Raw genomic sequence first — 24,495 nt, 5'->3', positions numbered from 1 at the left:
GAACGGACCGGTAAAGGACCGGTCCGACTCGGTACGCCCTGTACCAGGCAGTTCGGCCCGGTACGGCGAACCATGCTCTCAAGGAATCAAGAACACAATAAGTCAGGTATATTCTTTTCTGTTCCTTTTTATCTATTACATTCTTTATTTTTCTTTCTCCATTAAGGACAAATTTAATTAAGTTAGGAGGAGAATAAATAAATTAATTAAGTCCTCGAGTATGGTGACAATTAGTCTTATGTACCTGATTTCATCTTGATTGAGGTTAATCAGGTATTTTTATCAATGATTGATTAATGGTTTAGAAAATTTCTGAAATATCATGGACTCAATTATTAAAAAAACCCAATAAATGGTAAGTCTAGAATAAAACAAATTTTTGAGTAATTCTAAAACTTTCTTTCAACCTATATCAGTAAAGAATCTACTTTGTATGGGTATGAGTGAAAATAATTAATATACGCAAAATGCTTACAGATTTTTAGTATTGTCTCACCGAGTAATCGGGCCTTTCCACCTAAGCAAGCAGTGAGTTTCGCATCAAAAAGTGAGGATGTGAAGAAACTCTGTCGTACAGTCAGTCTTAACTTATTGTCTGTTTGACTCGAGTCAGTAAGCTTAATGGGTGTTCGACACCTAATGCCCTAAAGTCAACTGATTTGGGAGTCATTGACCCAAGACTCGCTACAAAGATTAGATAGAAAGCTTAATGAGTCAAGACATTGCACTGGCTGTTAAAAAAAAAAAAAAAATCTCCAGCCCATGTTAAAGCTAGAAGATTTAAAGAATAAAGTGAAAAGTTAGTCAAGAAAAAACTCTAAAATTTTATGTTCTCTACTTAACCACTACATGGGATTGGATTGATAATCCGATGACGTATCTCATTAATTCTTTAGTCAGGTATCAGCTAATTTTAAAATTATCTGAAGAAACTTTTACATGTCTAGACGAGTCGGTACATATGTTTTATTTTTTTCTTTACTCGAGGATGAGCAAAGCTTAAGTTGGGGGGTGTGATAAGTGCATAAATATGATTGAAAAACATCAATTCATAGACTAAATAATATTTATTCTTTTAGAATTGATGCTTCTTCATATATTTTGTAGGAAAGAGGTGCACCAATATGAAGAGCCCGATCCGTAGGCTTAAAAGGATCAAACGGGATCAAAAATAGAGTTAAAATGGATTTAAAATCAAAATCAAAAACCCACCAAACCAATCCATATGCTGGTGGTCCACCATGGACCATTTGGTCCATGAGAAGCCTGATGAGCCGCATGAGAAGCTATAGTAATATCTTAACAGCTTAAAAGTCTTCACGCAGTTCACAGGTTTCCTCCCCCCCACGTGGTTCATGGTGGACCAAAGGCAAAAAAAAAAAGAAAGAGACTGGTTCATGGTGGACCACGTGGAAAATAAAAGGCTTGGGCGCCTGGGATGTGGCCTTCGAGCGGGCATGCGCGTGGGTCCGAGCGGGTTTGATCGAGCGGGAGCATGTGTCCAAATGTGTACGAACGGATGCAGAGCGCGAGCACAAGCGGGATGCTGGGCGGTCGTGCGGGTCTTCGTACTAGGATAGATTTTGGCAAACACATACGAGGGGCTGCTAGACATAGAAGAAGAGGTTCGTGAAGGATTAGAAGATCTCGTATCTATCTTTTTTTCTTTTGTCCCACATCTAAAAACCATAAAAACCTCCTCCTTCCAAATACTTATAAAAAAAATCTCAATACCTTTACTTTTAGACATATCTCTCTCCACATCATACCTCTTGTAGGGGCCGTGTGATAGACAGAAATACCCACCTTTTTAATTCTTTAGCCTTATTCTCATTTTCTTCCATCCTTCCAACATGCGAGAATGAGAGTAAGCCTGGGGTAGGTGCAAGAATCAGAAGGATCTGCAGAGGAAGATAGTAGGAAGAGATCTTAGTTTAGATTTTTCTCTTTCTTTTATTTTAATTTTTGTTTTTAACTCCAAGCCATGTTAATGGCTTAAGAGTTAATAATTTTTGTATCAAAAATTTTATTCCAATAATAAATTAGTTTTTTTCTTCAATTTAATTTATGCAATTTTTAATTTCAGCATTAGGGTAGTTTAAATTCTTGCATTTATTTTTCTATAATTCTTTAAATTCCTACAATTTTAAATTATTGCAATTAGTATAGTTCTATTTTATGTTTGCTTCAAATCAATTTATGTCTAGATAAGCAATTCCCCTAGGATTTGCGATGAAGCTAGATCATGATTAAAAGTCTTTTTTTTTAGATTTTTTCATACTTTTAATGTTTAATACCCTTCTTCCTTCATAACTTCTTATTAAGAGCCTTGATGGATTATAGTTGGGTTTTAATCCTTTCATAGTTCATGCTTGATTCGTGCAAAAGGAGATAATAGGTAGAAGGTTCACAAATCTTATAATTTTTTTTCTCTTTCTTGTGAAGAACTTTGATGGATTATATTTGGGTGAGAGCCCCTTCATAGTCTGTACTTGGGTAACACCAAAAAAGTAGTTGAAATGAGAATCTCTTAATTAGGATGAAAGCGAAATGCTTAATAGATCATAGTTGAGTTAAGTCTCTTCATGGTTCATGCTTGTTCATACTTTACACCTTAATCAAGAGACATCATAAAAAAAATCATAGAAAGGCTATCTAATTCGTTGGTCTAGTGGATTCAAAAGTTCTAGATCTTTTAGTTGATATAATCTGCAATTGTTTTTCTCATTGCTTTAGTAGTAGTTACAAGCAATCTCTCCATCTTTATTTTAAAACTCACCTGAGCAAGTATTTGAATATAACTTCAAAAATTTAATTTCTTGTGGGATCAATCCATACTCGCCGAACGTGCTATATTGCATATTGTGTGCTTACGATATAATTTAAGACACATCAGTAAACTTCAAAATATTAAGAATAATATGGTTTTAAGGATTAAATTGATTAATTAAAAATAAATCAATCTTAATAAATTAAATGCAATAAAGGTTTAAGAAATATCTCTATCCGATGTCGTCATAGGCAGATTGGATCTCCCATATATTAGATGAATTTCATCTTGAGATATTTCATCTCCTTCCCTTTCAAGGGTACGTTGTTTTAAAATCTCAAATCTAAACTTGAGTTTCCTCAAACAGAATCTCATTCGGATAAACTTTCTTGTCCTTGTTTGATTTTGTTTTTCTCGGCTCACGTGCTCAAAAACCTGTGGACCTACAAGAAAAAAATGGAATAATATATGGGGTTTGAGAGTTTATTACCATAGAGGTCATGAGTTCTGTTTGAGAGCCTTAGGAAAAGAGGAGGCCGGAAAGAACATTTTTGCCCCTATCATGTTCTCAAGCACTGAGCCTGGTCCTTTGGTTTTCTGAATTGATGAGTGTTGTCACTTGACAGTATGTGGGGGCCGTCTCTATTAATGCCACGAGTTGACAACTTAAAGCTTTAAGAGTGGCATGGTAAAATGATGTGACCTGATGAGACTTCACAGAGGGATCTGATCTCCTATGGATAAGAAATGAGATATTAAAAAAAACTTTACTGAAGGTTTATTGTCAGTGTGCTGCCCTTTTGGGGAAGAACTTTCATCTGCCCCCCTCCCCCAATCTCCATTGAAATGAAGGTGAAGCTACTCCTGGCACATCTCCAGGGAGAGATGGTGAAGGCACGTAGTTGTTTTGTGCTCTCTGATTCATCAATTTTTAGACACAGATCCTTCCTCTAGTGCCAATCTATTGCTGGAAGACTCAAAATCTCAAGTGGGGGGTTCGAATGAAGTGATACTGGAGTGGCTGTAGTGATCCGATCCGAGTCTCCTTCGAAGGAACCTGCAAAATAAGTCAAAAATCGATGGAGGTCCTCTGGTCTTTAGTGGCAGAGTCTCCCTCTAGTTTGAGCTCTAATTTAAGCTTGGGACTTGGGAGTCAGAACTTACCTGAAGGATCTCCTGGCCCTCTATTTATAAGGGGACTGATGAGGCTGTTAGAAAGTTTGTTAAGCCGTTGGAGGAGTTTGTTAGGCTATTAAAGGCCAGCTGTAACTAAGCTAGAGCATAGCTGTATATTTTAGCTAGAAATGAGGTCATGCTTAGCTGTATGTGCCAGCTGGGGATGAGTTGTAGCATGGCTGTATGTGAGATCATGACCAGCTGTGGCTTAGTTATAGAGATTATAACGGGCTCTCGCAGAATGATTGCTGCCGCTAATGTAATGGCTCACCTTAGTAAAAGATCGAGGTGAGATCAAGTGTCATATGAGACCGGACAACTCGAATATATGAAACACTTTGCTTCAGATTGATATTTATATGAGCTGAAATAAGTTAGATCGGTATTTATATGAGCTAATCATAATACTTCATCAGAAGTCAATTCAGGTAGCTCAGGTTGGTGTTTAGATGAGCTGAGTTAAGCCAGGTTAGCATTCAGCTTCCAATTCAAATCGGCTTTCTTTTGAGCTCAGCCTCTAATTCAGGTCGGCTTTATATGAACTCAGCCTTCAATTCAGGTCGGTTTTCTTATGAGCTCAACCTCTAGTTCAGGTCGGCTTTGTGATGGGCTCAGCCTGTTGAGGTCGGCTTTAGGTTGAGCTCAGCTTTCTGATATTCTTAGCTTTCTATTGAGGTCGGCTCCTGTTGAGATCGGTTTTATGGTGACCTTGGCCTCAAGTTGAGGTCAGTTTTGTGGTGACCTCGGCCTTAAGTTGAGGTCGGCTCTATGATGAGTTAAGGTGGGATAACCCCCACAACAGTAGGGAAGGAAGATGTTGATATTTCACTGATGGAGAAGTATGGTTTGAGTGAGATTGTCAAGGATAAGGGAGAGAGACAAGGAACAGCTTATTGATGCATATACACCAAAAAGTGGATGCTATAGGAGATCCATAGGCAGCTTGTTGTTGAACCCTGGCATCGATACTCTCTATGTTGAAGACTGCAACCAAGCAACCAAAATAACCCAATTAGCAACCAAGATTGGTAATTGGTCCACTCAGGAGTAAAGCCATGTATCATCATCAACAAAGTCGTCATAATAATCTATTACCCTTTTTGAGTGATGAGGTGAGGCTGAGGCATTAGAACAAACATGTCAATGGTTCATCTGAAACAGTAGTCCTCATGTCATGATGAATGGTAGTACATGTAGCAAGTTTGAGGCTAGCACCAACTATAAGCCGAAGTGAAAAAAAACAAAAAGTATTAATCTTGAAATATAGTGTCAGATATTTAACAAAAAATATCGATGAGAGATTGGCAGATTGTATATTGCTGGTGGATGTGGACATAGGTTACATTAAATTTGATTAGCGTGGAACATTGGAACCTGGAAGTGTTTGGCGAAATGAGAGATATGTTGGTTGTCCCACCAAACTGTTATGGATGCAACTACTTAAAATTCAGGACATTGAGAGTGCGTATTGTGGAATACCTACAAACGTCACTGGATCTTTTCTGGTTTTTTCCCCAACCATGGTGTTCCTTCAGGCCTCCTCATAGGATAACAAATTGGATCCATTTCTCCATAAACCTTCTTTAAAGTATGTTCAATTCAATGGAATTTCTCTCTCTCTCTCTCTTTCTGTGTGTGTGTGTGTGCGGGCGCACGCGTGCATGTGACACAGGCACATGCATGTATACACACATTTCTTGGTTTACATTTTATCAAAACTATATATTGTTGTTTATAATACGACAGTTGTTTTAGATTCTATCAGAGCACATTACTGTATCTTTCTCACATTTATCAATGTGATAATTAACTCATAAATATGTTGCAGGTGATCTTTACAGAAGAAAATAAATCGCTGCTGCACTTGTTGACAAACCTATGCGCTGTAGTTGGAGGTTTCAATGAAGCTCATCCCACTAATTTTGTCCTTTTCTTTAATGAATTCATTCATGATAAATATTTGGATGATAGCTTGGGTTTTAGCTTGTCAAAGACCATTTAGTAAAGAAATTTGAGGTTCCAATGCAACTAATGCCCCTCATCTTTTACTTTTTTCTCTTTGATGTTTTCATAAGTTTGTAAGGGTGCACTAGGTAACTTTTTTTCAGAAAGGAAAGCATGAGGCAAAGTGCTTGGTACCATCATGACCTAAAATTGGGTGCTTATATTGTTGCTAACTATGTATCCACGTTTTACTATTTTGGTGCTAAAAGGTGGTTGTAGTAGTTTGCTCCATTGTATTCACCATCTTCAACTGTTGATTAGCTGATGGAAATTGTATTGCTTATATGTTAATTTTTCACTCGGACAAGTATGATTTAGAAGATAGCTGCTTGAACCTGATTTTGAGAATTTTGGATTCTGCTCAGGTATCTTCACAGTTTCTGGAATAATTGCTGCATTCATTTATCATGGCCAAAGAGCAATTAAGAAGAAGATGGAGCTTGGAAAGTACAGGTGATTGCTTGTATTCGAGGAAGTGGTCTCCTAATTTTCCACTTCTGGGGCCTATTGAAAGACATAATTTGGTAGACTGACGGTGTTGGACAAGGCGTTGATGTTGCTGATGGAGCTGCTGAAATTATGACCATTTGAGCTCAGTACTGCTCGAACATTACGTGTGACATGGAAAACTCGTACCTATTTCCTCTCTGTAAAAGTTATTTATGTGTTTTTTTGCAGTATCTATTTTATTATTTGAATATATGTTGTTTTGTATTATTTCTTCTGAGGGTTTTGATCTTTTGTGCTCATGATTATTTTAAAACGCTTGCTTTATATCATCTAATGAAACCAGGCTTTAATGGTGCACTTTGCAATGCTGCATCTCTCTTGTTCATTCCAAAAATGAAAATGATTTGTCAGCAGTTAGAGCTTAATTTAACACGGAATTTGCAGATTTGTGAAACTATGGCCAGCAGATCATACTGAAAGATTCAGACATCTGCTAGGTTTAAATCCGAATGGAGACCGGTCGGGACTTGACCCTGGCAGTGACTCTCATTGGAGGTATTTGTTTTGCATCTGGTTAATGTATTACATCATTTGATTTAATGCTGCATGGTTGCTTCAAGGGTGTTCATAAATGGGCTTGCATGAGGATCATGTACCTTTTTACATGCCATTTTGCTAAATGCAGGATTCTGAAATAGCTAGAGCTGGACAGGAAAACATGCTTCAAAGTTTGATTTGTTTTGGCTATCCCCACAAACTTTTACCCTGATAGAAATTTGTATGGAAATGCCAGAATATAGATGTGCTCTCATCAATCCATGAATGCTACCACAAAACCTTAGCCTCAAACATTTTATTCACAGAATGGCCTTAAATTATACATGTGCTTGCCTTCTGATCAATAGTGCACTTTGTTTATTGTTCCTCCTCACCTCATGCAGCAACTGAAGCAAATGAAAACGAAATCCCTGCAACCCGCCTACCCAGAATAGACCAACTACCCCATCCCTCTGGAAAAAAGAAGAGAAACAAGCCTTCTACCAAATCTTATGACACATTTGTCCCTTTTTTTTTTCAAACCTTTTTCTTCCTGGCATGATATGTATGTATGTACAAAGTATCACCCTCACTCATCCAACACATGAAGCCATGCTTCTAATTTCTTTCGGAAAGCAAAAAGACTTGATGAGAAGATCTAGTGCCATAAGAGAAGCAGCTCCTAGGCCTCCCTCATCAAACATTGGGAAGCTACATAACATGTCTCTCAAAGGAACATATAGGCTTGTACGAGTATCTATATACATCAAACCTCGCTCATTTTCTCTTTGCTTTTCTGCTCCACTTTTCTTTGGGCACATGAATCCTCATGCTTCAACCGCAACGGTGCAGGGTGTGACTCCACAAGTATCGACCACAGGACGTGAACATCCTCGTAGGGGCATGACTTCACATCCTCGTAGAGGATATATATTCCTCTATCTATCAAAACAACAAGAGCAGCAAGAACAATATTAGGAATTACTTGGCAATATAAATGCATTTAAAGTGGAAGAAACAATGATTCTAAGAAGAGCTAACCATCGATCACTTAAAGGAAAAAAAAAAAAAAAAAAGGAAAAAAGAAGAGCTGACTACAAAAGAATAAGGAAACAGCTAAATGCATATAGAGAATTTGAAAGAATGCAGCGAGGGACAGCATAGAATGCTAGAAGAGAATTTGCATGGTGATTAGGAGCAAGGGGAAGCAAGGTTGAGAACAGCAGAATTATGATACTAGAAGGCAAGATATTAATTATAGCTAACTTGGAATGGAGTTGAACATACTCTTCTTGTGGGCAGAATGCATGCGAAGCCACAGCTTCTTCAGTGGGGAGAGGAGGGATTGCAGCCACCCCATATGGAGGAGCGGCAGTGTTATTGTTTCATTGATAGGGTGAAGGAAGATTGAGGGGGGGAAATAGGATGGAGGAGGTTGGAGAGTGAGTGGCTTTTGGTTTGCTTTAGGCGTGGGTGAAGTCTATTTCACTATTCCTCCTGCCAAATTCCATTCCTTTGTCCAATTACGAAAAACATTTTCATTTGGTACAATGTCACTGTCCACCTCTAACACTTCCCTGTCAAGCTCTCTCCCTAACTCAGAAAAGACATTTCTTGCACTCTATACCATGAACAATAGAAACACATGCCAGTCTTAAATTGTCTTGCAATTGAAGACAGACAAAACTCTCTTTTCTTTTGAGTTCCTGAATGATATCAGCTCAGCCCATAAGAGCATTGGCTTCCTGTTCAATCTAACTCGTGCAGGTGGTCCACCATCTCATAATTTGTCAACAAAACAAGCCAAGGGTCCCTTGCAAGGAGACCCATTTAATTTCGAGACAACGATATTTCGCAATAGTCAGGGCTATGGAGTTCATCATGGATGACCTCTATGTGACACTAGTGAGATGTTGTGGCACTTGTGAGATGATGTGGTGTGGTAGGAACGACTCCACGTCTCATGTGATAAAGGCATGGCAATCAATGATATGTAAGTAGCCGTTACAACAATGTAATTGCTAAGAACCATTAAATTAAGATCACCTTGAGAAGAGCACCAACTTTTAATTGAATATCTAGATTTGCCGGCTAATTCTTATATATTATTGCTTGATTGGCTTTTATATTTGCAAACATGTCTGTCTCTGAGATTTCATTGGATCTTGGTGAATTGGAGACTCAAATAATGATCCAAATCTTAGCCCCTGCGAAATAAAATAATAAGCATTCTGAACTTGTACAATATTGAAGCATGCAAGAAAGCTAGCACTGGAGTTTTCTGCAAACGGGTAGGACAATCTTTAAGCAGGGACAGGACAATCTTTTGGTATTCAAGGCATGAGTGTCAAAGACTGTAACCTGCCAACAAGCTGTATAGGTTGAATGTGATGCTTTCCCAAGATACCAGTCTTCTTCTTAGAGTGGCTAACATTCCACAGGAGTTTCAGGACCTGAATGGATATTGTCAGCTGTCCAGAGCACAGGAAAGACTAAGAGGGAGAAGAAATATTAGAAAAGATGGTTTTACTAAACCGGAGCTAACATCCAAAAATGCTTCCCAATTCATGCCGCTGGTTAATTGCAGTGAACATATAACTAGTTATATGGCTAATGAGAAGCCTTAACTAAGGGGCTTAATCTAAGGAAACAAAAAAGCCTAAGCAGATTAACATAACCAGAAACTCTTGTAAGTCTTTAGAACAAAACAAACTACACCCGCACGTACACACTAAGCACATCATGTTTCATCAGGACACAAGCATGAACCAAGTGATAAAAGAATGGAAGAAATATAAGTCATTAGGAATTTAGAACATAAACATGAACCAACTGCTAGAGGCAATGGAGGAAATCACTGCATATTAAAACATCATGAAACTGTTTGGGGGACACACTTGGGTGGTGAATATATTAGTTTAAAATGTTTACAACAACTCCAAGCCCATGGTCATGGCCCTTCCTGTTTTACACTAGCAAAATTAGAACTATCACCTAGCAGAAGGACCACTTCACCACAAGCCTAAAATATAGGTTGTTCTTTGCCACCAATAAAAAAAGAAAAAAGGCAAAAATCATGACAGAACTAATATCTGCTTTATCAACTGCAAAGTTCATCATTGCTCCTATCATCATGGGGTGAAAATAAATGTCAGAGGAGATGGAAAAGCTCGTCTCAGGCTAGGGAATTTTGTGGTGATATTCTTGTTGAAAAGTGTCTTCTGAGGCAGACAACCAACAGGACTATAAAGTACTAACAGGGACAAGAATACTACAAAGCATGGATTACTAATTGTGGTTTACATTAATGTTAATTGAAAGAACGGTTTGTAGAGCTAGTGGTTAAAGGTTACTTAACATGGGGGGCTGTAGTCCTCTTCTTTCATTTTCCCTTTAATTTTTTGGACTAAAAAAATCTTCAGCCCCCCACCCACCCCCAACCACTGTCCATGCATGCACATGTATCACATGGCCTACTATAAGCGCAAGTCCCATAAGCATATGGGCCTATGCCCTATCTGCATTAGCTTTGCATGCCTCTGCATTGCCATCAATATTGAAAACTAAATATCTTTATCCAATGATGGCGATCTTTAAGCTTGCATCCATTCAAATATCTCCACCTCCCATTTCAGTAGCTATTTCCATCTTCAGAGCAAGGGCTGTTTTCAAGGAGAACCTTTCTAGTGACTAATGCCTTAGATAACTGAAAGGAAGCCACTACCTCATATGATTTTTACACTACATGTTAAAGTTCATCTCCGTATACATGTCTTTTAATTTTCTCCACAACCAGAAGGATTTAATTCTCACTCTTCTTAAGGGCTTGTTTCGTTGCCAACGAGTTTTACTGAAACAAATATCCATGAAGAATGATTCTCTGTAAAATAGGTTTTTGTGGAAACTAAAGGAAGACCTTTTATTTTATATAACACATTTTTTAGGTTTTATGATGTCAGTTTCGTCAAATTAGATTTTATGGAAAACAATCAAAAATTGTTTTTGTAAAACTCAATCAATTAGAGTTTTTAATATACATGTTTTAATACAAGTTGTTGACCAAACAGCTAAGGGAACAAATAAAGTGGCATTTGAATTTGAGATGATTCTCGGATCCGGAACCTTTCTGTCTTTCCCATTCACATTTTGTATGGTGTATGACTAGTCCTATGCAAGCCCAGAAGTCCTAATGCTCTTATATGCATCATGGCACAAAAACATATTATATATGAGAAAGAGCAGTCGAACAAAAATTTTGTAAATACTTGCAAGCAAGCATTTACAAATTTTCTTTGAACATGAAGCTCAAAATTTTCTCCTCAAGAAAATCATCACTTACTGCCAGAAGCGATTATCCACAACAGCATCCTCATTCTAGGCACTTCCTCAGCAAGCATGTATACAAAACTTTCTGGAAGAATGTAGAACAATATTTTACATTGCATCAACTTATTTTCTGGGGATAAGCCATTTGAAGCCAACCCTGTGAAAATGATCATATTAATGAAATTATCTTTACCAATGTATTTTCTTCATAACATCTATTACAACATGCAAATTTAAGATAAAATGCTTGTAATTGGTTGTCCACATGAAGGAATAGCAGGCATGTGTATGAGAATGTAGTTGCTCAAGTGGTTCAACAACCAACAGGTCTAGAAGCAACCATCCTAAACCAAAATCTCCACCATTAGTCACTTCAATCTGATTTGGTTTCAAACATCACCAAATAAGGTACTTTTCTAGAAAGCATATAAATACATTACATGCTAAATATAACCAACATGCTATCACATTGTTAGACATTTTTGTTTTAAATTTGCTGCCACTTCTCTCAAAGGCTAAATCATCGAAATAAGAATTCCAAATCATTCAGAAGTAATTCATCAAGATACTCTTATGTCATTCCTACTTCCCAACCTTCCACAATTGGTCAACCTAAACTCTTCATCATGGATATCCAAGTATCTTTAACCAATTTTGCACCACTCCATAGCCATTAGTGTGCAATTCTATGGCTTCTTGAGGCCCAAACCCTTTCTTCATGGGCAAATTCTGCTTTATGTGTTTAATCAGACATCTGCCTCAACATCCCTGTGTTTGTATACACTCATCGTGTGTACAGGAATTCCTTTTTGTTAACCTAAAAATATGTTCATATAAAACATAATCATTTTGAAATATTAGAAATCATGTGGGGCTTTGATCTTCAATTAAACCCTCAGACTCTGCTCATATTCTAAGTTTTCAACATTCTCCTTTTTATATCCAATAGGATACCTAGGCACATAAGTTCATTATATACCAACATGTGAATAATATAGATGGCTTCCTGGATGTTGTAATTGTTGCCTCATATTCTTGACGTTATAAGTGGACTATTCTTTGGGAGGGGAAAAAAAGCAAAGTCAAAGGTAGAGGTAATGAGATGAAAATGGCATGAAGCAAAAAGATATACTTTAGAAAGAAAAACTCCCAGAAATTCAAAGCAATAACAGCAAAAATAGAGTCCCAAGCAAGGTTCACCATCTCCGTACCCGTAGCATCCGAATACAGTGTCAGTACATGATACGGTACGAGATAGCTAGGGGTATCAAGTGTCGATGCAGTATGACATTACACACCGGTTCGATACTGATACAATATGGTACCGATCTTTACGGTAAATCTTGGTCCCAAGGGATGCATAGATCTATCAAAACCACACTGTCAGAAATTAGGAACAGTCAAGGCACACAAATACATACAATTGGCGAAGTCATTTGCAGGAAAACCAAGAATTGTCCCCACTAACTGTGGAAAAGTGACAAATAGTTATCACCTGCCATCTCCCAAGGGAGAAAGATATCCCACAAGCCATCCACATAGACCAAGATAGCATGGCCAAGCAGCAGGATGAACCATGCAGAAGCAGTGAGCTATCAGAAACAGAGTTTATTTTGTTTTGTAACAAGATCATCACCTAAATACCCCATAAACCTTCCATAAACCACACGTACCAGATGATATTATACAGAGTTTAGAAGCATGCATATTAAGCAATCCCTAAGTTTATTGAGGAAAATGATTGTCAGAATCAGACATGTTACTTGCATGCAACATGTTTTTTGTGCTTTAAACTCAGCACCAGTTTCTGGTGCATTAATCAAACTCACAAGAGGACTGTGTATGAATAACAATCTAAACGTAATATTAGCATTACTAAGTCATCACCTTCTTCACTAGTCATGGCTTAAAAATAGCCATGAAGTTGAAATGAGATCTTATTTTATAAGTTGGAAATATACCCTTTAGTGAAAAAGGAATGTATAACAATATAAGCATTATCCTTCAACATAAGAGGTCTCCTGAATCACCCACTGGACCACCAAATAAGATAAAATAGAATAAAACCTCAAGTGCATTGTATAAGAACCATGAATTGAAAATGTCATCCATGATCTTCAAGGACAACAAGCATTGAGAGTATACTTTGTTATATGGGTTTAGGTCCAGGAGTCACATGCCAGTATGTGTCTAAAAAGCAGATCCATCATATATCCTGATTTTAAGATACAAAGACTCCACTAAAATAGATCCAAAAATTGGGTGCCAGTCAGGGGACATGTATTGCAAGACCAGATTATGTCCACATATGGAAGCCATCCATCACCAAATCCTATCCAGGGATGCAATTTGGGTGGGCCATTCTGAGCCCAACTCAAACTATGAGCAGGATTTTGGACATGCTTTCCTACAACCTGGGCCAGGCTTGTGTTGGGAACTTCCAAACCATGTCCATCACTTCATCCATTTGGGGGTTGCATTGTCAAGTATGAGCATGTTGAAGAGCATGAGATTAGTGATTCTACAATATGCAATAAGTGCCAAGAAGTTTAATATGGAGGCAAAAAATGTATATATATGGGGACACCTATATAAAATGAGAAGAAGCAACTGAATAGGAACCAAAAGTGGGAATATGCCGCAAAGCCATTGTGGATGAACACTTAAAATGGAAGTAATAAGGGTCATGGTGAAGGACAGAAACGATCCTCAGTACTCAGATTAATGTAAATCTCAGATCCTAAATGCTCAAAATCCATAACACGAAGGAAGGCAGGCTTACATAGAATTGGAAAATGCAAAAAAGAAATACGGACAGGATTAGTCTAATCCTAATCAGCGTATCTGAACAGGAATCAAAACAGGTGTCAAAGTGCCAGATTGCTCCAAAGGAAAATCTCATTGTAGGAAGAAAAATAGTCATAAGCACAAAACAAGCCATTTGGAAATGTTTGATGACTTTGATCTAAGACATACTTTGGAGCTAAATAAAAAAAGATATGTACAATTTTAAGGATATTGAAAGTTGACCAACTAATTAAAAGACTTGGTTCATCACTTTCTCTTTTTTTTTTTTTTTTTTTGACACAAATCCAAGTTAAGAGGTTCAATGGCTACATGATCAGGTTCAAGGAAGACAGCAAGAGAAGCAAGCATCTTGTTTGAAATCTTGAAGTAGTTTGACTGTGAGAAAGACTGTAGATTTTGCTAAGTATACATTACAGATTTTTATGTAAATTGCTCTCAAATTAATTTTTAGGCCTATTACAGTGAGCTGATTAAGTTGAGATGTCATTTTATTAGAACACTTATCTTAAGTTGGGCCTTGGAGGAGTTCTATGTCAGTTCTCTAGTTAGTAGTGGATTAGATTTCCTTTTTCAAGAAGCCTTATTTGTGTATTATACTAGGTTATGATTTCTCAAATTTATTTTCATGACAATTGAGTAAATAACGGACTTTGAGATTATTCATATACATGTAATTTGAATGACAAATTTAAAAGAATAGTGAAAATTCAATTTAAATTTTAAGAAATTTATCAATGCACCTCCAGTGATGTTTCTGCATGCTAATGTAATGACAATTTTAACCATAGTTGTGTAGATTTTACAGGAATTTCCCACCTATTCTTCACATATCTAACTAGAATCAGATATACCTCATTATCATAATCAAAACAATCTCCCAGATTGAAGTTACCTTCCCTGTTCTTCACCTAAATAGACTAGCCAGCAGGTTAAGTCCAGTTTATCACCGAATATTCCTTAAATTTCCACCAGTTTCCAAAATATCCAAAGGTTAACATCTAAAGTAGCTTGATCCATCTGTATTTAAATTTTAAATTATTAGTCTTTTATTTTATCCAGAAAACCAGAACGCTGTTATTCTCAGCTTAAGATCCTTCATACCTCATGCTTTTTTACACCTAATCCTTGTCTGGTTCTTCAAGTGAAAAATCCCTCAATCCTAGACCCTGCTTAGCACATATTCCCCACTCTTGCACTAACCTTGGGTTCAACATCCAGGGTTTTGTCTACGCTATTGGCAACATGAATTAACAAGTTAACCTTTGGCTAACGAGCCGAACAAGAGCGAGCTAGCCCTAGCTCAAGCTGAGCTTGCTTTAATCAAGCAGAGCTCGAGCCACCATTCAAGAACAGCTCATTGAAGAAATTCAGTGAGAGCTTAAGATCCCTCAAGGCTTTTATTGATATAGTTAATCTGATTGTTTCTTAATCTTACAGTTGACATACATTCTATTTTACCCACCTATGTTAATTTACAATAATAAATAAAAGAAATAATTTTTATAAATATAATAATAATTAAAATTCTATATAATGTATAAACTATTTTAATATTCATCTTTCAAGCAACATCTACCCAAGCTCAAGTGAGCTAGGCCTAGCTCTAGCTCAGATTGTTTGCTAACCGAGCGAGCCGAACTCAAGCTAGCTCACAAACAGATTGCTTGTTTGACAACCTTAAATATAACAGACAAATTGGGACAAAACTCACAAATTCCTATGGATCAAGGTGCTAAATTTCACGTTGATGAGCCTACCTTTTCCATCACATCTATAAATATATACAAGTGACATGGGAGAATGGCATGGTTGTCCTCATCACAAACCAATTTGGTTTATTTTAGGAGATAAAGAGACTACTTGTGTCTTGATCATTATCACCCATTCTGTAATCATCCTTGCACCAAGTAATCGATCTTTATTTCTAGCCTTTGTTCCAATTCCTTGAGATTCAACTGACCTTGGAACCATCTAGCCACCTCCATGCACCGAACTCCTCAAACCTTGTCTTACGTACCCCCATTAGCATCTAAAGAATTCTTCCACAAGTCTTACTAGCTTCCCTGCCTCACGTGGTTAATACTGGTGTCTTGTTTCCCATAGCTCTGTAAACTGTAGATCCGGTATCATATAGTTGATTGTAGTGTGATATACTTACGTATTAAAATGAAACCTGCCAAGCTAGTTTGTGTCAATCAACATTGCTAGTAGACTACTCCGTTAACTCTTTGCTAACTTATTCATCTCACCAGCAGCCTATAGGTTTAATTCATCATTGTCATCATTTCAAGGATGCTTGGACGGTTAACCATCAGCCTCCAAATTCATTGGCCTCCTTAGTGCCTTTAAATGCTCCTAGCCCTCAGCAAGAATGTACTCTCATGGTTCGCACATATTTCTCCTTCAACCTGTCACCTTGGCCACAATCTACCAATATATTTTAACACTTTTTATGTTCTTGTTAATAACTTATGTTCCTGGATCTACTATATATTGAGTGACTAGTCCATCTTTCTTGTGGCATGCAATATCTACAGCCCATATGGTTAATACACTAAACATGCATGTTCCTGCAATGTATACCAAGTTCCTTCACTCTTCCATTCCTTACCGCCATGTCTTAGTTAGCACATAGTTGAAAACAAAAAAAAAAAACATTTCATTTTTCCAAGCATGCAATTTTTAAGCAAATCCTACTTCCACCATACACTTCACTTAAATAATCTAATCACTGGCAATTATGGATTGGATTACACCATTTGCTTTTTAAAAAGATGACAAAGTCGAACATCTTATTCAAAGTTTGTTGTACCGACATCGGGCCCTATACCGGAAGCTCCATGGTTTGGTAGAGGTCAGCACAGTGAGGCGGCAGTTGTAACATATGTTGGTACAGTGCCAAATCAAGCCCGGACTCGGTATCAGTACTTTATGGTATGGTATGCCGAGTACCAGGCAGTATAGCTTGGTGTGGCAAACCTTTATCCTATTAGGCACCTAGTGCCTTTCATTTTGATAGGTGAACACTAATGTACCACGTAATAATCCACATATCCTCAAGCTACAAAAATGAAAGCAGCAGATGCCACAAAATTCAGATTCACATTGATTAAAGTTTGTAGGATGTAAAGGGGAAAAAAGAATCATATATCAGCTAACCAAATTAGCATAGATACTTGCCAAAGAAATAAGCAAGTTTTGGAACCAAATGTCATCATTTGACAAGTATAACTAGATGAAGCGTAACTTCACAAAAAAAAAAAAAAGTGTTACAACAGACATCTAAAGCACGAGATGGAGTACCTTGGAGGCTGGGCTCATGATATGTATACTAGCAAAAAGAATTATTGATTGACTGAACTTGTACATGCATAAGTTACCTCTTGGAAAGAAAATATATCATGGAACAATAACCTGAGAAAAGACCCTTAATGCATACACATGGATTACCAAAACGTAATGGTAACACGTATTTAAGAATCTATTGAAGTTTTTAGACTATTGCATAAGGACTTACTGCAATATATTTGTCTTTCTTGCCCTCATCAATGCTCCAGAGGTGTTATCTTCAACATACTTAATTGAACCCTATAAGCAAGCAATAGAAATAGGGATAGTGATGACAAGTCAGCTAGATGAATAGAAAATTTGGATCACTTATGAAAATGCCCTCCTAGCAGTAACAAGACTTCATCTTAATCATTAAAATATCAACAATTTTGCTAATCAACGGAAATACGTAAATTTCTATAACCTGTGAAAAGTCTTTTTGATCTCCCTTCAGTTTATGCAGAATAATTGCACCATTTAAAATATTCTTCAGTGATTTCATCATAATAATTTAGGCTCCTGAAATAGAAAAGGTGTATTCAACAGTGGCAAAAAACCTAAACCAAAATTTCTACAATTCAAGAAGCTTAACAATTTGTATGATCTCTCTTCATGCTTTTCTTTAGTACATCTATTCTTAGCCACTATAAGAGGAACATCGAAACAACCGAGTGCATGTATTCCAACCACAATCAAGATGCTGTAACATATCTCTTTCTTCTTTGCCTATACAATTGGGATGATATTTGCCAATCATTCTTCCAAGAATGCAGGTTAATCCAATCACTCTGAAACAGTTCATGAATCTAGATACTTCAACAATGCTGAATATCAAGGAAAAACAAACCTTTAACATTAGATGACTACCTGACAATACAAGCACCATTAAAAGGAACCTTTAGGTCACTTTCAACATCATTGACTCAGCTTTATTATAAAAATATATTCTCTATTGCTTCCAAATTTTTGAATAAGTGTACATAACAATGTTATTTTCTTCCCACAGATAAACTACAGTGATTCAATAACTGCTCCAACATAAGATGCAAACTCAAGAAGTGAGAAGAAACAGCGAGCGTAACCAATAAGAAGTTTCAGATCATGACCAATATATTCAAACAGATCAAATTTATAAGAGGGGTGGCAAAAGAGGGGCCAAAAAACAAGAACAAATGGGAGCCTCACGCACATCGTTAAAAACAAATCACTCGCTAAAAGTGTTTTGTTAGCACTCAAAGGTGAAGATGAGGGAGCAAACATTTCTTCCTGCCGACACCTACTCATCCTTCCAAGCATACAATATCAAGGAGAAACCTAGCCCTTGCAATTCAGATTCCCTGAAAATCTGTGAGGAGGACCATGGCAGCAATTTCTCAGCTGAAATGCAAGTCTGAAACATGAAGACAGCATTTCCAGTAGGGGTCCCAAAAAGCCAGTTGTGGACATCCCAAAACACCTCCACAGGGAGCCCATCGACCAGGATTGTCTGATTTCCCCGAAACTTCCATCCGAGTCTCTTCACCTGCATTACCCTCTTCTTGTCAATGCGAATCTCCAGGCTTGGATCTTTGAGCCCAACTGTCTCGCACTCAATTGCAATATCATGTACTTGTCCATTGTCGCAAAACTGAGCCTTTGTACAGTAGACATTCTTGCCATAAATGTGCTCCCTCCTGGCTATGAACACCGCATTCGACGGCGGCGGGCTCGCACTGGTCTTCCGGTAGGCTTCCTTGGTCAAATCTCCAAGCAGGAGCACCATCTCAAGATCAAAGACCACCGCGACATAGAAACCTTCCAAGGGCTCCGGCCCGGATCCAAATTTGGCAGCAGAGAGGTCCCAGAAGATGTCGACCTTGCTATTCTCCGCCTCCAAGCTCTTGGAGCCTTTCCTCTTCGAGAACAGCCATGGCTTTATATCCACCTTGCAGACACTCCGGTTGGCAGAATCATCTATCCCAATGCTAAGCCCCTGGCTCATCAGGTTCTTGCTCCACGTCACTGTGATCACGCAAGACCGTCTGCACAGCTGCGTCCGGTAGACGCAGCTCACCAGATTCTGCACCGTCTTGCCGGCGCTCGACGATGAGGAATCAACAACCTGAACTCCATTCTCCCCAAAGCAAGATGGGAAATCCCTCATTCTGGTGACAACAAGTCCACAACTCAAAACTCCCAGGCCTCGCCTTTCACTAAAACAAAGGGATCAGAACAAAGAGACCGGCAGCCCCACTCGCCTCATCCAATCAACAACTCATGGAATTACCACAAACACCAATCTTGCTTCTCCTCGTCGCACAAAATCTTTGCAACTGAAAAGAACCACTCACCACATTCAGTCAAGAACTCAAAGCAGACCCCTTTGTATCTTCTTTGGAAGAAAGATTACAAAAACATAACAGGCCCCTTCCTACCACACAATCAAGAAACTCAAGAATCACCAGAGGATTTCAAGAAACCAAGAGTTTTCTCATAGCATCATCAAAACAAATCAAACCTTTCCACCAAAACGAAAAGAAAAGAAAAAAAAAAAAAACAAGAAGAGATCGAGTCCCGCCTACCTCATTGCATCGAGGAACTCCAACTACTCCCGCATCCAAGAGAGAAAAAATCCGTTTTTTTTTTTTTTTGGAATGGCAAAGAAAGTATGAGGTGAGGGACGAACACAACCCACGGGCAAAGATTGGAGAATGTGGGCGGTTAAAAAAAAAAAAAAAAACACAACGGAAAAAGCAAAAGCAGACAAACACGGCGCTCTTTCCACTGCCAGATGCCTTCAGCCAACTCACCCACCAGTGCTCATGAGAGGAGGAGGGAAGAGAAGTCCCACTGCCTTCTCCCTTGAAAACAAACATTAATAACGCGAAACAAATATATAAATAAATACATTATATTTACGTATTTTAAAATATAAATATGAGACCTTTCTTTTTCCAGACGGAACCACATGCACTGCGGCAGAGACTCGGCCAATGGCAGCGTGCCAACTTTCGCCTCAACAGAGACCAGGGAATGAAGACTGGAGAAGAGATGCTACTTTTTTTTAGATAAAGAAACGGCAACAGTAATAGTATGAGGCTAATAGAATAAAAATGGGGCCATCATTAGTCTGGTAAACTGCAATCAATGAGAAGAGGAGAAGTTTTCTTGGATCCGGGCCCTGGTTAGCTGTACCCACGAGCTGTCATTAAGTAGGAGTTAGATGAGAAAACTCCCCTCAGCACTCAACTGGCCTACCATGATATATTTTATTATACATATAAATGTACGTACATATATACATATAGACAGAGAGAGAGAGAGAGGATATGTGGTAGTTAAGGAATTGCACGGTGTTGGAAAAGAAATAAGTTGAAATCAGGTGAGCTGCTAATTGTATGTTATGTTCCTGGTAAACTTTTTTTTTTTTTATTTGGTATGTCAGGTAAACTACTTTTTTAAGTACACTTTCCAAACTGTAATCGGGACATGAGAGCTGTTGCCCCGATTTTTTTTATTTTTGATCATTTTCTTAGTAGGATTCAGGTTGTATTTTTTACATCAAAAAAAAAATGATTGATCTTCTTTCACAGCATCGATTAGTGGATCGTATTTCGTATGGCTTTCAAAGTAACAATTTTCTTCCAAACTAGCATTATATTTTGAAAGATATATAGAATATGATCAACCAGTCGCTGTTGCGAAAGAAGATCAATTATTCTTTTGCACGAAGGATACAGAGAGAGATTAAAGTTTATATTGTTATTGTAAGTAAGAAAATAAATTAAAAGAAAAATGGAGGTTGATCTGTCATTTTTTTGTGGATACGATATTCTTTGGATTCATGTTAAGTTACGTCTCTTATTTCTATGATTGGTAGGCATTTGGCATGTCATGGTTCATTAGTTCAGCAGAGCCGAAACTGATGTGAATAACCTGTTCATGACAATTTAATGATGACTGTGCTCGTGTGGAAGAACATTTTGTCTTTCCCTTGGGAGCTTCCAACTCTGATAAGATCATAAACTTGCGACAAAAATAGTCCATTGTTCACCATCCTTGCAAGCTTCATCTTATCTCTATCAAACTTCAAAGACATGTTTGACTTTGGAGACTGATGGAGCCTGTGAATCCAATTCATGATTGTTTGCAGAGCTAGAACTGGTTATGGGTCCCATCGTACCATAATTTTGAAAAGGCTCGATATTTGTCATGGCTTTTCCAGTGATCTCTGAATAGTTTTCTTGTGACCAATGATCCAAAATTTCTGTTATGTAAACAATCACATATATACTATTTGGTGTTGCAGAAACTGTGAGATATTGATATCATATCTGTCCATTAGCGACAGACCTTTGTTGGGATGCGACATATATACAAAGGGGAGGATTCCTCTCTCAATGGTCTATCTGTCGTTAATTGCACATATATACCTTGGAATCTCATTTTGTACAAGAATTAAGAGATATGCAAGCTTTAATAATGATCTTAACCTTTTGCTTTACCAAAGGTCTTAGTAGACAGATCAAGAGTAAGACCCATGATCACCATCTCAAAGACCCACCATCTTTAGACTCATTGCCACTGCCATCCAATCCAGTCATGATGATATGCCGATGCTAAGGGGAACATTTGCTTGTGCAAGATCAAAACACAAGATGCCCACTCAAAGTATAAATGTCTACCTAGCCATGGAGCCAGAGTACACCTGCACAGAGAATCTACACCGAGGAAATTTGGATCCTCTGTAGTGCAACTTTTACACCATAGAGCTCTTATTTATTTTTGGAGTATGACGAGCATTCATCAGTATGATACATGGTGCATTACAATGATGAAGAAGAGTTATCCATCTTCGAGATAGATGATACGGTAGTCATCCATGGTCACACGCACCATGGGATCCTGATTCATGTTGAGGGGGCATGCCAAGTGCTTTTAGGCTTCGTTGAGCTGTTCATACTTCAGCTTCATTGCTCTCCCTTCTGACCAACTTTAAACCTTTTACTAATTCCCCTGCCATGTAATGATAGATATCAACGCTATCCCATCTAGATATTGCTTTTCCATCAAGTGAAAAGATAAAAGGTTGTCTGGATGGGTCATCCCAGTTTTAACTTTCCATCCATGTCCATGTCCTAGATCCATGGTTCAAGAAATTTCCAACAATTTTAGAAGCCCCAGGAGAAATGTGGGGTCCATCTGTTTTTCTGTCCCAATTGTCTCTTTTCCCTCCCGATTAATTCTGATTTCAATGATTGATAGCCTACGTCTTGATCTAAAATACAATTCGAAGTGTGACTTGTTTGCAAGTAGAGCTCTCTCTTTCCCTAACATTTGTTATGGTACCACTTGCAAACATAAATTGATTGGCCCTCATGAAAAATATGTGGATGTTGCCATCCTAACCCACCCTTCATCAGTGTTCTATTGTCTCATCCATGGAATTCTATTCTTCATCAAGCAGACATTAGTAAATGAATTGAGACAAGAGTGATTTGGTGACTAATTTTAATTAAATATCTTCTACTGTATATTTCCTTCTAATGCTTGAAGGAGAGTAAACTAGCTTTTTCTTGGTTACATTACCATAATTCATATTAGCTCTGAACTTTGACACAGTCAAGATGCTGGGCAACCAGATGACATCAAAGTCTACCACTTTTGTATATAGCTAGTAATCTTTTGCCATTAATCTTGACCTTCAAGTTGTTAAATGCAATGAAAAAGTCAAAAAAAATAAAGATGGCGATCAATGTCCTTATCGATGTAGGTGGAAGGATTTGATTGCATCCCTTGTCCATTGTTCGTTAAACAAACATCAATACAGAAAGAAAATTGGGTCCAGGATTAAATAGGACAAAGGGGACATGGTTGAATCGTTTTTCCAAATAGTTTAGATGTTGGCATTTTTTGTGTGACCGATGGAAGGAAACCTAACCATGCGGCCATGGGATGATAAGGTGAACGAGTTGAACATGGCAAAAGTAGAGCCTTTAATAGCTGTGGAGCCAAACATCAATTTGTGTGACAAACATCATTGTGTGTGCATATTAGAGGCTTTTTTGGACTAGGTGTCATTTTGGAAGTATTACAAGGTAAGGTATGTTGTATAGATAACTGTTATATTAGGAGTAGATAGAGAATTCCATCTACTTAAATAGGGACTTTTGGATGTACTCAAGAGGGATGTAAAACGTATCTATACTGAAATGGTTTATGTCTTTAAGACGATGGAATGAAGTGAATCTTGGTTTGGTTTTAAGGTTGTGTGATGTGAATTTAATTTGGATGATATTTCAGTTTGTTTTTTGATCAAATGGCCACTAGTTTTTATAAATTGAATATTTGAGGATAAATTTTACGAAATTATTAGCCTTGCAAATAGTGATTACATGATTCAAGACTTAACATGAGAATTATCTACTTCCGCAACAAGTACTTTATTTAACTTCTAGCCATTAGCAGATTGTAACTGCAATCGAATTGGAGACTTGATTGAGCTGGATTTCAGATCATGACAGATCGGGTTGTGTACTAAACTATTAAAGCATGCTTATGAGCCAACTAGTCTACTACCTAAGTTTTGTACATCAAAATCTCTCTCTTTGCTCTTACTTCGATCTCCAACTATAATCCTCTCTTTTTTTTATTTTTCAATTTTTTCTTAATTTTGAGATTCAATTCGATGTGCTTCTCCAATTCTATCGGCAAATATACATGGCTAACTAATACTCATTTCTACCTTATTGGATAACATTTCCCTTAAATCTTATTGGTTAAACTAAGTATTCAAATTTGAAATATATCACGCATTTTCACTAGTGCCCTTGCATTTTGGTTGATTCTTTTCCACCATTTTCCATGATGTTACCGACCTTGAGTATTTTTCTGAAAAAGAAAATGACTGACCAAGAGAAAGTTTTGATAAGATGGTATGGGCTTGGATAAAAATATTTTGTCCATGGTTGAACGGTTGCTATTCTATGAATTGCTCGAATTATTCACAGAAGCAAGAAGTGTATTATTGGATAAGGAATAAAGTTGTGCACATCAGACCAACAGAAACAACTTCTGTAATACCGAGACAAGCACATAAAATAGACCTACTTCAA

General features: G+C 37.6%; 1 protein-coding gene and 1 pseudogene across 4 annotated transcripts; one reads left to right on the top strand and one right to left on the bottom strand.

Annotated features, from left to right (window-relative positions):
• Window positions 1-6,759, top strand: part of LOC105046500 (uncharacterized) — a 73,709-nt pseudogene extending 66,950 nt beyond the window's left edge.
• Window positions 6,760-7,226: 467 nt separating this feature from the next.
• Window positions 7,227-20,453, bottom strand: LOC105046501 (uncharacterized). Of its 4 annotated transcripts, XR_012142222.1 has the most exons (4): window positions 19,963-20,316; window positions 17,826-17,920; window positions 17,589-17,659; window positions 7,227-7,879 (listed from the first exon to the last, which is right to left on the bottom strand). XR_012142222.1 is itself a non-coding variant. In XM_073259888.1 (2 exons), exon 2 carries the CDS (start codon window positions 19,542-19,544, stop codon window positions 18,678-18,680), a length of 867 nt encoding a protein of 288 aa, XP_073115989.1. In that variant the 5' UTR covers window positions 19,545-19,713; window positions 20,325-20,453; the 3' UTR covers window positions 18,337-18,677. The 4 variants fall into 4 exon arrangements, 3 of the variants coding, with proteins under 3 accessions (XP_073115989.1, XP_010923392.1, XP_010923391.1); XM_073259888.1 differs by lacking the exons at window positions 7,227-7,879; window positions 17,589-17,659; window positions 17,826-17,920; window positions 19,963-20,316 and adding exons at window positions 18,337-19,713; window positions 20,325-20,453; XM_010925090.4 differs by lacking the exons at window positions 7,227-7,879; window positions 17,589-17,659; window positions 17,826-17,920 and adding an exon at window positions 18,337-19,811 and having other exon boundaries at window positions 19,963-20,259.
• Window positions 20,454-24,495: the final 4,042 nt, after the last annotated feature.

Source organism: Elaeis guineensis, chromosome 6 (assembly GCF_000442705.2).
Source record: "Elaeis guineensis isolate ETL-2024a chromosome 6, EG11, whole genome shotgun sequence".
Classification (NCBI taxonomy): domain Eukaryota; kingdom Viridiplantae; phylum Streptophyta; class Magnoliopsida; order Arecales; family Arecaceae; genus Elaeis; species Elaeis guineensis.
Note: the sequence above shows the minus strand (reverse complement) of the source record. Positions and strands in the feature narration are given on the sequence as shown.